This window comes from Asterias amurensis, chromosome 16 (genome assembly GCF_032118995.1).
Source record: "Asterias amurensis chromosome 16, ASM3211899v1".
Lineage (NCBI taxonomy): Eukaryota > Metazoa > Echinodermata > Asteroidea > Forcipulatida > Asteriidae > Asterias > Asterias amurensis.
Window position 1 is genome coordinate 2,090,141 of NC_092663.1, and position 15,896 is coordinate 2,106,036.

Here is a 15,896-nt window from a genome sequence, read left to right on the forward strand (position 1 = left end):
TCACGGTTTTTCCCAAATTTTTCTCCTATCCCCAAGGAGTCTTATAACTACAAACAGTCGACATTATTAAAGAAGAATGTCGTCTTCCTGTGATAACTTATCTCGGAATGTCGACATCCTAAAAGTAGGATGTTGTCTTTCTGTAATAATTTATCTCGGGATGTCGACATCCTAAAAGTAGAATGTCGTCTTGCTGTGATAATTTATCTAGGTATGTCGACATCCTAAACGTCAGTTGTCATCTTCCTGTGATAATTTATCTCGGGAAGTCGACATTCTAAAAGAAGAATGTCGTCTTCCTGTGATAATTTATCTCGGAATGTCGATATCCCAAAGGTAGGATGTCGTCTTGCTGTGATAATTTATCTCGGGAAGTCGACATCCTAAAATTAGGATGTCGTCTTCCTGTGATAATTTATCTCGGAAAGTCGACATCCCGAAAGTAGGATTTTTGTTGTTGAAATGATTTTACTTGTATACGTTTTGTTAACTAGTATTACATTTCCAACAATATTTCTAATATTCATGGTCATAAACTACGTTAAACTAAAACAATGGACGAAACAAAATGTCCCACGTAAAACTCCATAAGGTTTGGAACATAATGGTCCCGCAAGTTTAAATACGCGCGAGACTTGCTTAGTCTACACAGAAGGTAATAAATAATGTATTACAAGCAAATGCAATCGTACAAAAATAGAAAACAAAAACTAAAAATCAATGCAAATCACATGTAGGGGATGGAAGAGCCCATAAAAAGCAAACCTTAACGAGTACGGACCCCCCCTTTTTTTCTAACGAAGAAAGCAATGTAAGCAATTCTATTTAGTGGGTGTAATCTTATGTAGCGGCAAAACAATTCAAAATTACAGGAAGAACAAACACAAAAACAGTTAGCGTAAAATAAAACTTAACCATATATTTAAATGAAACAGCTAACAAAATACCCAACATCATAATAAAACATAAAAGGGAACACTAGTTGTGTGATAAAAATAAATACTAGAGAAAATGGGCCCCACAACTCTTGCTGGCCAAATGATACGAGGAAGCTTTTGCATAGCAACCTCCAGATGAGCAAACCCTTGTACCATGTGCCCTATACATCCACTCATAATATTTTGTGTATGGGTGTTCACCGTCTCTTACGTTAAGCAAAAGGTTGCCCCTAACCCTGTGACATTAACTATCTTGTTAGTCTGAGGAATTCAAATTTGAGTGGTAACTGTGATCAAGCACGTCAAATCTAACATGCAAATGGCTGATTGACCTCCGGATTAACGTGCCGGTGTCCGCGGGAAATCTGTCCGCCGCAGATTCTGTTCCTCATATTTAAATGGAAAATTAAAATGGGTTGTAGGAGAAAGATTCAAAAGAGGGCGCTATCGGAAGTTTGTACGCAGTTCACGTGGGGGTTATCCTGAACATCTGACGTCACACTTCGAGGCTCGTGAACGCCACGTGGTCTCTAGCCTAGGACAATCCCTGTCCATAATTACCTTTCACCTACATTCATTCCACACGCAGTCAAATCTTACATTACCAACATTACATGCAAGTACTCTTTAAACTATCATGTGAACACTGCATGTAGACGGCCAAAATTAAGTTGTATTTTGATTGGTCCAAGATGATTTTTGTCAGCTGCACCCACATCACCTCGGACCAATCAAAACACAGACATCCAAAGCTACGTCACGTTTATCCTGCCACATTAATCCACCATTGTCCAGTTACGGTGGCGTTACACTTTTGTAAAATTGAAGTTGTTATTATTATTATTATGTATAATTAAATACTGTTCATTGCAGCATATACTGACTGAATTACAAAACAGAGTACATTAAAAGTAAAAGGAATACAACAAGTTCATTAAAAGCAAACCGTTTAAAAATAAAACAGAGAGGTTGTGACTTGAGACCGGAACATGCGGGGAACATCTTAAGGAAGCATAATGTTATTGTTTATTTTGCTTTGTAAAATGCGTCGAGTGAGTAAAAAAATATCGTAAAATTGATATTGAATGATATAAATTTGACTTTTACTTAGAAATGCAAAGTTTATGGATGAGTGACAAATAATATTTACGTTAAATTTGCCTCAGAGGATTTGAAATGTACCTATTAAGTGTTCTGTAAACTTACTACCCATTTATCGAGCGATATTTCATTAAAATTGTTATATATTCTTGGCTTGTAATTAATAATGTAAAATAATGTGTGGTGTAACTATACTTCACTATGGATGGTTAAGCAGTGATAACCAGTGCCCTTTGGTAAACGTTGTCTGTTAAAGGAACCTTACAGAATTGGTAAGAGGAAAACTCAGTACCTACAACGTTCACAGATTTACACTAAATTCAGTCATATTTCTCTCGAAATTGTCATTTTGTTCGGTAAAAGATATCAATTTGACTCTTCACAGTTAACACTACCCTATATTTGCACTAGTTCTTAGGTTATAGTAGAATTATTGTTTGCAAAGAGTGTTCCGTCGTCCAAAGTTCCACCTATTGACATGTGTTTTGTATGGTCTTTTGATTGATTTTTCGTCAAGCCGGAACTGGACCAACTTCCAAGAAACTTCTTCGTGATCAAACGTAACTGTTTATTGGTCAATCGTAAAGCCAATCTCTCTCATAAAAACATATTGGTTTAACGTCTATAGATATGACTGGCACAAGTCAATATAGACTTCAATACTTATTCTAGTTATTTTGAAATCGGTGTTAAGATTGAAAGTATTCGAACCCATAACTATGTGATTGAAAGTTGTGCAGTCTAAACACTGGACCATAATGACCACGGTAACATTAAAAGTACCATAAAAACATTATTTGGTATAATGACAAAGAGTAAATATGTATAATCCTTACAGCAGGGGAGAAAGATAGGCAGTAGCAAGTACAATAAAGCGAAACAATGACAAACCTTAGCCAATAAACCTTTCCTATCCTATGGGCCCAGACAGTGATGCTTAAGCACAACAAGATGCTAACCACATCCAAATTATGCTTACCAGAAAAAGGTTACCAACCAAACTACCATGCCACATGTACTATTTTTGACTTCTATCCAGGGCCCAATTTCATGGCTCTGCTTACCGCCGAATTCTGCGCTTACGATCGCGATTCTCCGCTTACGTGCAAGCGCCGAATTTCTGCGCTAGCCTTGTATTAGAATGCCTAGTAAAGTACGCACGCACAGAAGCCCAAATTCGCCGCTAACCGTGAAATACGCTTGCCGGAAGCACAGAATTCCCAGTGCTTCCGTAAGCGCCGATTCTGTGGTTACGGTAAGCAGAGCCATGAAATTGGGCCCTGCTCATTCTGCTTAACAGAAAATTGTTAAGCAATATTTTAAGCGGCTCTATGAATTGGGCCCTGTCCATGATAGGCCAGGAACAACATGGCGGGCGATACAAGTTTGTTACTTCTTCGTGGTAAAGAGTATTTTTATATTGGTTAAACAAAATGGTTTACAGTAAATTAGGTGTAATTACTAGATTTCAGAGTTGATTGGGTATCTTATGTTCAAACGTTAGTTTCAGCTATTTCCGATTTAAAACGGACAAATCAAATCCCTGTTTTTCCGAATTCCGCTTGTAAAGTTGTTTTTTAGCTAAAAATAAAAATTCCGGGAAGGAAAATAAAGCAACTATCTAAACGTCGAATGTAACTAGTCTGAATTTGATTTCCTTGAAGTTGTGTTTACATTACTATATTTAAGGAAGCCGTCGATAAAGGTTTAGCTTCACCGAAGTTCATGCGCTCTGTATATATCCTATAGAGGGTTTGTGTATCTTTTATTTGAAGAAAAAACTTGTCATAAATTTCTTTGAAAATAAGTTCGGAGTGACGCGATTGACTAGGTACATTGTTCGTCATACCTATAGCCGTAGGCCATGTCAGACAAACTGGCAACCAAGACCCACCGTCAATGAAACTGGGCCCCTTTCTTGCGAAAATCTCCAAAAAGAGAATACAAAAATTCACATTTATTTGAATGGTCGCATATTTTTTTTGGAGATCGTTAGACAAAGTTTGGGAAATGACTCATGATTTGCCAATATGCACTGCATTTGGTTGCTTCATGTTGCTTGTAAAAGTTGCCTCATGTGACAAGGAATTCAACAGCAAACAGAGAATCAAGTGACATGGAAAAGCCGCTCCCGTTAATACATACCGGCTAAAAGTGCATGGTAACTCTAAACAATAAATCAATTCAAAGTTTTATAACTTTTTCTGTGACGTCACTCAATTGATGAAAAGGTAGATTATTTTTACGAATAAACAGTCAATTAATTGTATATACGGGATCTACAGTTGAGTGTACAAAGTGATAGTTCAACTTGAAAATGAATCTTTCCCAAAATAACAAAATCTTTGTCCAAAAGCATTTACCAGTTTATCAATTTAATTTAGTAAAAGACGTAGTCCTAAGTTAGGACGAATAACTCGTCCTAAACTCGAGATAAGACTAATCTAACCCTGTTTTGGAAATCCCACCCGGAGACCTGCACGTAGATTGGGTTTTCAGTCCGGACTTCGATCGCTTTGGTTTTCCCCTTTGGGCATAAATATGGGTTGTTTCTATAAAAATGATAGATGTATTCTCGTTTTATATTCGTCCTGTCATTGGCGCTAACTGTGTCAATTAATGCGATACATCGAACCAAAACTGGATCTACAAACATCAATTAGCATATCAATGCATCTGGCAAAGTTCCCACTCAACTTAAACCTCGAACAGAACTAAAAAACATGAACCCTTTTCTATTATCCCGAATCCATGGAACCAGACGTGTTTTTTTTTTCTTGAAACCACAGCAAAGACAACAAGGTGTGTTCGTGTAAATCAGCACAACCATCCAATAAACGGGCCCCAAATCGACAACTGCGCCTTCAGGAGTATTTAATCAAGAGTTGCAATAGTTTCGTCATCACTAACTTTGGAAGCCTCCTGATCAACGAAACCGCACTAAAGAACAGTCTTCAACTAACCATGGGGATAGGCTTGATAAAAGGTGGGTCTTTTGGCAAACAAATTAGTAGTTCTAGCAAAAACATTAATCTGACTTTTTATTTTTCCAGTTCCCTCCCTTGATTTATTTATTGAAACGATGATTGTTTGTACCATTCATTATGTTCTAGCTTTTAGTGACTTTTAAAGCCAGTGGACACTATTGGTAATTGTCAAAGACCACTCTTCTCAACATAATATGCATAAAATAACAAACCTGTGAAAATTTGAGCTCGATTGGTCGTCGGAGTTGCGAGATAACTATGAAAGAAAAAAAAAACATCCTTGTCACACGAAGTTGTGTGCTTTCAGATGCTTGATTTCGGGACCTCAAATTCTAAACTTGAGGTCTCGAAATCAAATTCGTGGAAAGTTACTACTTTCTCGAAAACTACTCCACTTCAGAGGGAGCCATTTCTCACAATGTTTTGTACTATCAACCTCTCCCCATTACTCGTTATCAAGTAAGGTGTTATGCTAATAATTATTTTGAGTAATTACCAATAGTGTCCACTGCCTTTAACATGAGGGCATAAGTAAGGCTCCAAATTCGCTTGACACACATGTTTCTCCTGAAGACAGGCAGAGTATACTGTTCGAAACATCGATACCACACCGGCACTTTTCAAAGCCAACACTCATACAAAAGAGATTTACACTTTGTTGTACCCGCAAGTTTACAATTTTATAGTTTCTTCATATGTTTCTGAGTAAAGAACTACTTTCAAAGCATTCTCTGTTTGAAGTGTTTGTCTTCAAAGTTGCTGAAATTGAACCAATCACTTCAGCTCACCTATGTTTGTTAATACAGAATTTGTCTCAAAGCATTCTGAACATACTTGTCGCCAAACTCGCTGAGACCGAACCAGTCTCTTCACCACACCTACATGTTTCTTACCACAGATTTAATCTTAAAGCATTCTGAGTTTGACCAAATTTTGTCTTCAAACTTGCTAACACTAAACCCATGTTTCTTACTACAAAATCGCTGAGATTCAACCAGTAGTTTAACCACATACCATGTTACTTACGACACAGAATTAATTTGAAAGCCGTCTGATAAGTTTGAAAAATTGTTTTCAAACTTGCTGAGATTTAACCAATAGCTTCAGCACACCTATTTTATTAATACACTAAAATAATCTCAAAGCATTGAGATATATTAATTTTTTTAAATTGCCTTGCAACTTTCTGACATAAAAACAGTCGCTTGAGCACACCTATATTGCTGTTAAAGCTTTGAGCGTCACTGATAACGGATGCGCGTTGTATAACTATTGTATAAGCAACTATTATCTTAAAATAAAAAATATTTTGATCGTGTTTCTAAACTGTTTTGCAGTTGCCCTACTGGCATCTTTGATAGTCGCTTGCTTCAAGCAATCATCACTGGCTGGTACGGACAACACCATCGTCCCAGGAGCTTTCGGTCCCGATGTAGTAGATGTCACCATCGGCAAGATAGCAAAAGTTGAACAGGCCAGCCAACTCGAACCGCACGACAGGATTCTGATTCGCATAGCATGGGTAGAAACGCAGTTCGGCACTGCACAGCGCACTTACCCTAACTACTACGGTGGGATATGGCGTGTCGATCGTGATATGTTTGATGTTACTCTGGGCATGTTCAACATGAACAGATACAGTGATATATTTGTGGCGATTTCAACTCACCTGGACATAAACTGGGTCCAGTCTACTTGGGAAGACTGCCGCCAACCTTTGTACTCCGGTCTTGCTGCTCGTCTATTTCTTCACAACGCCAACCCGATCATCCCACCGGTAAGTTTCATTGCTCTCGTGGCTATCAAAGGGTGTACGTTTGGTATCTCTCCCTGAATAAATGACAATAAAAACTTATTTCTTATAACATAAGTCTCATGAAATGTGTACCCCGTGCATGGTGGTAGAGTTTAAAGGGATGCTGCAGTGAATTCAAATAAAACATTTAATTTTGCTGTCATTTATTTCTGATATATGTAATTGAACATCAATAAAATGTTTTGTTTTTTCCCCGACATATCTCACTTGCGTAATTAGCGAATTAGTCATGCCCCCCTTTTTGTGGATTATTACCGCCGCCCCTACCATCGACGTCACGTCGGGAATTCAAACATATCGTCGGCAAAAAGAGGTTGTCCCTAACTACACGCGCCTATAGGTACCAGGCCACACAGTGAACACGTCTCTATATCCACAGCCAGGGGGCCAGACGGCTCGGGTTACCGACATGACGTCACGTTTATGCAAATGAAGGCTCCCTTTTAGGGACGGGGTGGGTTCCCCTAATCTCTTAAAAAACATTTTTAAAATACTTGCGCTTTTAATAAAAAATATAAAAAAATATTTCAGGTTTAAAAAGTCAGGTTTAATCGTTTAAATTATAAAAAAAAAACTGCAGCCACTCTTTAAAGCAAGACAGTCCTCTAAAGAACAAATTGTACCAGCCTTTAACAAGTAGACATATACATGGTGTTACTGCAAACCAATTGATCCTCACCATGCGTTGCCTCAAATAATAGAGACGTTTCGCAAGTCTACGTATACATAATAGTATACAGATACCGAAACGTCGAGACTTTGTGTACACGTGACGCGTATCCACGACTATCGTATGTTAATACAGGAGCTCATACACGTCGTAGAAAAACGGATTCTGTTTTGCAGACTTTTAGTTGTCTTTTTGTCCCAGATCTAAAACATTTCTCATGAAATTGCTTTCACTGGTATCATGCTTGATAGAATTTGTTTAGTCATTTGCAAGCAAAACGGTGAACAAAAATGCAGTGTCTAAAACACGGGGTCTCTATAGGTCATGCTTGTCGGGAAAACACTCATGATGAATGCAAGCGCACTTTGCATCGAAAACAAGTATCGTGGATTCCTGGGTTTGGTAATTGATCCAAAAAAATTATGAACATTAAAGAAATTGAAAAAAAAAGCACCGAAAGATATTAATGTTTTACAATACTGATAGAAGAGACACCCTTTAAAGTATATTGTTGTCGTTTTCCCGAAAATTTCAATATGAGAAAGTCTTCAGGAGTGCGTTTTGGCGACCCCAACCAAGAACTGTTTCTGACGTCATAATCAATACGGTAACCGAGCTCACAACTCGGTTATCGTTCAGTCTGCACAGCAGAACCACCGACCAACAACCGAAACAGTTTTTGGTTGGGGTCGCCAAAACACACCCCATGCATGAAGCATTTGCAACTGAAAGCAAAGAATTCTAATGCAACAAAATTTTGTTTTTCCCCCGCTATATTTGTTACACAGTCGAGGAACAATAATTGTGCCCAGATATTTACAGTTTTTGTTTATTCATATGTTGGGATACAATGAGAGACGATGTCTATCGAATGACAAACAAACTTTACATGCCTTTTAAGTATAGGATAATGCCCGAGTGCTCGCCATTCGTGGGTACGAATGGCCCGCGGTGTGGGTAACCTTAACGAATCACTCATTTCTTGACACTGTGCCGTGCGCGATTGGCAAAGCTTTGTGTACCAACTCCTTTTGTAGTTGCGGGGACGGTAGTTGGTTGGGTTTTTTGTTGGGGTGTGTGTGTGGTTGGTTTTATACAGTGTTTTTTTTGCCCGTCTCGCTTCGATCTTTATATTTTATATAATGTTTTGAAATATGCATTGTTTTATGATTTCATTAATGTCTTATAAATATTAATTTGGAACAACAAGCAATTTTTTTTTTAGAACCAACACAACTCGAAAGAAATTTATTGTGCATTGTTAAGATGATCAGAGCATACTGATCAAAACTGTGATTTGTCAACCATCAGGCCCAATTCCGTAGAGCTACTAAGCACACACATTTGCTTTGCATGAAATTTCTTCCTTACCAACCAAGTTTTCGTTTGTTGTTTATTGCTTGTTACTTGTATTCAGCTGTTTGCTTATCCTGAAAATCACGTGGGAATTCGGTAGGTTTTCCTGTTTTTATCAAGGAAGAAACATCATGCTAAGCAAATTGTTGTGCTTAGCAGCTCTATGAAATTGTGCCAATAGTTCTTTTCACAGATCCAACACTACTGAAAAAGAGATTTACAAGTGATTTCTTTTGCTGTTTTTTCTAACTCCGTTGCTACAGGGCTGGTCTGTTGAGCAACAAGCAATTTATTGGCGAGACTACTACCCACACGATCCTCCTACTGGTAATGTGACGTATTTTTCCGAAAGAGTTGCAGAATTACCAGGTAGGTTGTTTACAACTGTAACAAGAGGGCGTTTTTGTTTTTGTTTTTCAAGGGGGGTGATGTTTTAAGAGGGCGATATTTTTTGTATTTATTTTCTTGTTTATTCAGCAGAGCTGGCACTCTTTAGAATAATAAAACAAAACTTACAACAACCAAATCACAACTCTTATGGAAAGGACTCTCTGCAATGCCTGTAAATCTCTCCCAACTGGCATTAGTGGAGATATCAAGTCCAAGGGGGCGAAGACTGATTTCATTTCAAAACATCTTTCCAGAGATAAAAATCAAACTTGCCTATCTGAGATTGTTGTGAGCTTCGCTGGTAAGTAAAGTTAAATGTACATTAAGCTGGTTTTACATAACCTATTATACACGTCAACTTATTATACACGTTATCACGCGATTTATTTTATTTAATGCTTTTCTTGAAACTAATCGGGCATTTAAACAGTCACAGTGTTACTATTTTAATTGTTGATTTTCTTTTATTTCACCAGGATGTACAAACAAGGGCATCGATTTGGTCTTTGTAGTTGACGGTTCTGGAAGTGTTGGATCAAGTAATTTCGAGACGTCCAAGCAATTTGTCAATGACGTTGTCGATTCATTTGAGATTGGTAGCGATCGCACACGCGTTGGAGTCATTCAGTATTCCTCCTCTGTTAACACCGAGTTTCACTTGAACCAATACACGGATAAAAGTTCACTTCAACAGGCGATTAGTAGTATAAATTACATGGGTGGCGGTACTAATACGGAGGGGGCTTTGAATGTCATGGTAGATGAAGGTTTCAGTGTTACAAACGGAGCCAGGGAGCTTGGTATCCCTCGGGTGGCAGTTGTTCTAACAGATGGTCAATCACAAGGAGCTGACCGTGTCCGTGTGCCAGCAGACAGAGCCCGCGAAGAGGACATCGCAATATTTGCCATCGGTGTGACGGCAAACATTAATGAGGCTGAGCTGAACGCTATTGCAAACAAACCGAACGATACCTACGTGTTTGAGGTTAGCAATTTTGATGCTATCGCAACAATCGGTGCTACACTCCAAGATACCGCATGTGATCGTAAGTATTTACCATGAATGTCTGGTATATTAAAGGCATATGACCCTATCGGTAATTACTCAAAATAATTATTAGCATAAAACCTTTCTTGATGACGAGTAATGGGGAGAGGTTGATACAGGTATAAAACATTGTGAGAAACGGCTCCCTCTGAAATGCCATAGTTTTCGAGAAAGAAGTAATTGTCCACGAATTTGATTTCAAGACCTCAAGTTTAGAACTTGAGGTCTCGAAATCAACCATCTAAACGCACACAACTTCGTGTGACAAGGGTGTTTTTTTCTTTCATTATTATCTCGCAAGTTCGATGACCAATTGAGCTCAAATTTTCACAGGTTTGTTATTTTATGCATATGTTGAGATACACTAGCTGTGCAGACTAGTCTTTGACAACTACCAATAGTGTCCACTGCCTTTAAAGGAACATTACATATTTTTTTTGCTAACAAGTAATCCACCATATTTACATAAAAAAACTGAAGAAGTTTGCGATCGATCAGCCATCTGATGGGTCACGAGAACCTAGTGAAAAACGATCACGGTGCTGGGGCGCATACAGCAGCCACAGCCAGGAACACCGGGGCGAACCCCTTCTCTTTTCGATAAAAAGATGTGACCAACGGTTTTACGTCCCATCCAAAGGACGAAGCAATGAGTAAATGTCTTGCTTAATTAAGGACAAAAGTGTCACGGTTGGGATTCGAGCCCCCACGTACTCGGCACACCGAAACGAACTCAACAAGCCTCCCTACGGGATTTTTGTGCACAGAGATAATCAAAAGTACAACGGGTCAATTTGACCCCAAATCATTGCTCAATCTAAACATGCTTAGCACCATTGGATGGACAATTTCAAGGGCTTTCCTCTCGCACCAAATTTAGTGCTATGGGGATTTTCAAAGCGACGCTAGAGGCCAGGGAGTAGACCCGACACACCCCATCAGTTTTGGAAGTTTAATGCATGAAACAAACGGCATGTGGTGATTATTGGAGAAAACAAACATATGTGTTGAAAAAAAAAGCCCGGACTTATAAAAACTTTCAGCTATGCTTTTGAATTACTCTGGAACTAAAAACGATAGAGAGACGCAGTTTGTACATGCGTCATTCTGGCATGTCCTTTAATTCAAATTTCAAAGTTTTAGAGCGGCTTCCAGACTTCTTGGTACCGAAAATTAAAAGTAGGCGGCTGAGCTCCGAAACAAACTCAACAAATCTCCCTACGGGATTTTTGTGCACAGAGAAAATCAAAAGTACAACGGGTCAATTTGACCCCAAATCATTTCTCAATCTAAAGAAGTTTAGCACCATTGGATGGACAATTTCAAGGGCTTTCCTCTCGTACCAAATTTAATGCTATGGGGATTTTCAAAGCGACGCTAGAGGCCAGGGAGTAGACCCGACACACCCCATAAGTTTTGGAAGTTTAATGCATGAAACACACGGCATGTGGTGATTATTGGAGAAAACAAATATATGTGTTGAAAAAAAAGCCCGGACTTATAAAAACTTTCAGCTATGCTTTTGAATTATTCTGGAACTAAAAACGATAGAGAGACGCAGTTTGAACCTGCGTCATCCTGGCATGTCCCTTATTTCAAATTTCAAAGTTTTAGAGCGGCTTACAGACTTCTTGATACCGAAAATTAAAAGTAGGCGGTTTGCTCCGAAACGAACTCAACAAGCCTCCCTACGGGATTTTTGTGCACAGAGAAAATCAAAAGTACAATGGGTCAATTTGACCCCAAATCATTAATCAATCTAAACATGCTTAGCACCATTGGATGGACAATTTCAAGGGCTTTCCTCTCGTACCAAATTTAATGCTATGGGGATTTTCAAAGCGACGCTAGAGGCCAGGGAGTAGACCCGACACACCCCATCAGTTTTGGAAGTTTAATGCATGAAACAAACGGCATGTGGTGATTATTGGAGAAAACAAACATATGTGTTGAAAAAAAAAGCCCGGACTTATAAAAACTTTCAGCTATGCTTTTGAATTACTCTGGAACTAAAAACGATAGAGAGACGCAGTTTGTACATGCGTCATCCTGGCTTGTCCCTTAATTCAAATTTCAAAGTTTTAGAGCGGCTTCCAGACTTCTTGGTACCGAAAATTAAAAGTAGGCGGCTGAGCTCCGAAACAAACTCAACAAATCTCCCTACGGGATTTTTGTGCACAGAGAAAATCAAAAGTACAACGGGTCAATTTGACCCCAAATCATTTCTCAATCTAAAGAAGTTTAGCACCATTGGATGGACAATTTCAAGGGCTTTCCTCTCGTACCAAATTTAATGCTATGGGGATTTTCAAAGCGACGCTAGAGGCCAGGGAGTAGACCCGACACACCCCATCAGTTTTGGAAGTTTAATGCATGAAACACACGGCATGTGGTGATTATTGGAGAAAACAAATATATGTGTTGAAAAAAAAGCCCGGACTTATAAAAACTTTCAGCTATGCTTTTGAATTATTCTGGAACTAAAAACGATAGAGAGACAAAGTTTGAACCTGCGTCATCCTGGCATGTCCCTTATTTCAAATTTCAAAGTTTTAGAGCGGCTTACAGACTTCTTGATACCGAAAATTAAAAGTAGGCGGCTGTGCTCCGAAACGAACTCAACAAGCCTCCCTACGGGATTTTTGTGCACAGAGAAAATCAAAAGTACAACGGGTCAATTTGACCCCAAATCATTGCTCAATCTAAACATGCTTAGCACCATTGGATGGACAATTTCAAGGGCTTTCCTCTCGTACCAAATTTAGTGCTATGGGGATTTTCAAAGCGACGCTAGAGGCCAGGGAGTAGACCCGACACACCCCATCAGTTTTGGAAGTTTAATGCATGAAACACACGGCATGTGGTGATTATTGGAGAAAACAAATATATGTGTTGGAAAAAAAAGCCCGGACTTATAAAAACTTTCAGCTATGCTTTTGAATTACTCTGGAACTAAAAACGATAGAGAGACGCAGTTTGTACATGCGTCATCCTGGCATGTCACTTAATTCAAATTTCAAAGTTTTAGAGCGGTTTACAGACTTCTTGATACCGAAAATTAAAAGTAGGCGGCTGTGCTCCGAAACGAACTCAACAAGCCTCCCTACGGGATTTTTGTGCACAGAGAAAATCAAAAGTACAACGGGTCAATTTGACCCCAAATCATTGCTCAATCTACACATGCTTAGCACCATTGGATGGACAATTTCAAGGGCTTTCCTCTCGTACCAAATTTAGTGCTATGGGGATTTTCAAAGCGACGCTAGAGGCCAGGGAGTAGACCCGACACACCCCATCAGTTTTGGAAGTTTAATGCATGAAACAAACGGCATGTGGTGATTATTGGAGAAAACAAACATATGTGTTGAAAAAAAAAGCCCGGACTTATAAAAACTTTCAGCTATGCTTTTGAATTACTCTGGAACTAAAAACGATAGAGAGACGCAGTTTGTACATGCGTCATCCTGGCATGTCCCTTAATTCAAATTTCAAAGTTTTAGAGCGGCTTACAGACTTCTTGATACCGAAAATTAAAAGTAGGCGGCTGTGCTCCGAAACGAACTCAACAAGCCTCCCTACGGGATTTTTGTGCACAGAGAAAATCAAAAGTACAACGGGTCAATTTGACCCCAAATCATTGCTCAATCTAAACATGCTTAGCACCATTGGATGGACAATTTCAAGGGCTTTCCTCTCGTACCAAATTTAGTGCTATGGGGATTTTCAAAGCGACGCTAGAGGCCAGGGAGTAGACCCGACACACCCCATAAGTTTTGGAAGTTTAATGCATGAAACACACGGCATGTGGTGATTATTGGAGAAAACAAATATATGTGTTGAAAAAAAAAGCCCGGACTTATAAAAACTTTCAGCTATGCTTTTGAATTATTCTGGAACTAAAAACGATAGAGAGACGCAGTTTTAACCTGCGTCATCCTGGCATGTCCCTTATTTCAAATTTCAAAGTTTTAGAGCGGCTTACAGACTTCTTGATACCGAAAATTAAAAGTAGGCGGTTTGCTCCGAAACGAACTCAACAAGCCTCCCTACGGGATTTTTGTGCACAGAGATAATCAAAAGTACAACGGGTCAATTTGACCCCAAATCATTGCTCAATCTAAACATGCTTAGCACCATTGGATGGACAATTTCAAGGGCTTTCCTCTCGTACCAAATTTAGTGCTATGGGGATTTTCAAAGCGACGCTAGAGGCCAGGGAGTAGACCCGACACACCCCATCAGTTTTGGAAGTTTAATGCATGAAACAAACGGCATGTGGTGATTATTGGAGAAAACAAACATATGTGTTGAAAAAAAAAGCCCGGACTTATAAAAACTTTCAGCTATGCTTTTGAATTACTCTGGAACTAAAAACGATAGAGAGACGCAGTTTGTACATGCGTCATCCTGGCATGTCCTTTAATTCAAATTTCAAAGTTTTAGAGCGGCTTCCAGACTTCTTGGTACCGAAAATTAAAAGTAGGCGGCTGAGCTCCGAAACAAACTCAACAAATCTCCCTACGGGATTTTTGTGCACAGAGAAAATCAAAAGTACAACGGGTCAATTTGACCCCAAATCATTTCTCAATCTAAAGAAGTTTAGCACCATTGGATGGACAATTTCAAGGGCTTTCCTCTCGTACCAAATTTAATGCTATGGGGATTTTCAAAGCGACGCTAGAGGCCAGGGAGTAGACCCGACACACCCCATAAGTTTTGGAAGTTTAATGCATGAAACACACGGCATGTGGTGATTATTGGAGAAAACAAATATATGTGTTGAAAAAAAAGCCCGGACTTATAAAAACTTTCAGCTATGCTTTTGAATTATTCTGGAACTAAAAACGATAGAGAGACGCAGTTTGAACCTGCGTCATCCTGGCATGTCCCTTATTTCAAATTTCAAAGTTTTAGAGCGGCTTACAGACTTCTTGATACCGAAAATTAAAAGTAGGCGGTTTGCTCCGAAACGAACTCAACAAGCCTCCCTACGGGATTTTTGTGCACAGAGAAAATCAAAAGTACAATGGGTCAATTTGACCCCAAATCATTGCTCAATCTAAACATGCTTAGCACCATTGGATGGACAATTTCAAGGGCTTTCCTCTCGTACCAAATTTAGTGCTATGGGGATTTTCAAAGCGACGCTAGAGGCCAGGGAGTAGACCCGACACACCCCATCAGTTTTGGAAGTTTAATGCATGAAACACACGGCATGTGGTGATTATTGGAGAAAACAAATATATGTGTTGGAAAAAAAAGCCCGGACTTATAAAAACTTTCAGCTATGCTTTTGAATTACTCTGGAACTAAAAACGATAGAGAGACGCAGTTTGTACATGCGTCATCCTGGCATGTCACTTAATTCAAATTTCAAAGTTTTAGAGCGGCTTACAGACTTCTTGATACCGAAAATTAAAAGTAGGCGGCTGTGCTCCGAAACAAACTCAACAAGCCTCCCTACGGGATTTTTGTGCACAGAGAAAATCAAAAGTACAACGGGTCAATTTGACCCCAAATCATTGCTCAATCTAAACATGCTTAGCACCATTGGATGGACAATTTCAAGGGCTTTCCTCTCGTACCAAAT

At 39.1% G+C, this 15,896-nt stretch overlaps 1 protein-coding gene across 1 annotated transcript in view; it reads left to right on the plus strand.

Annotated features, from left to right (window-relative positions):
* Positions 1-4,907: 4,907 nt before the first annotated feature.
* Positions 4,908-15,896, plus strand: part of LOC139949283 (uncharacterized) — a 222,441-nt gene continuing 211,452 nt past the window's right edge. Inside the window, exons 1-4 of the mRNA XM_071947691.1 lie at positions 4,908-5,025; positions 6,364-6,803; positions 9,132-9,237; positions 9,735-10,304. Coding sequence (XP_071803792.1) covers positions 5,004-5,025; positions 6,364-6,803; positions 9,132-9,237; positions 9,735-10,304 — 1,138 coding nt within the window. The 5' untranslated portion in view covers positions 4,908-5,003. The remainder of the gene's footprint in view (positions 5,026-6,363; positions 6,804-9,131; positions 9,238-9,734; positions 10,305-15,896) is intronic.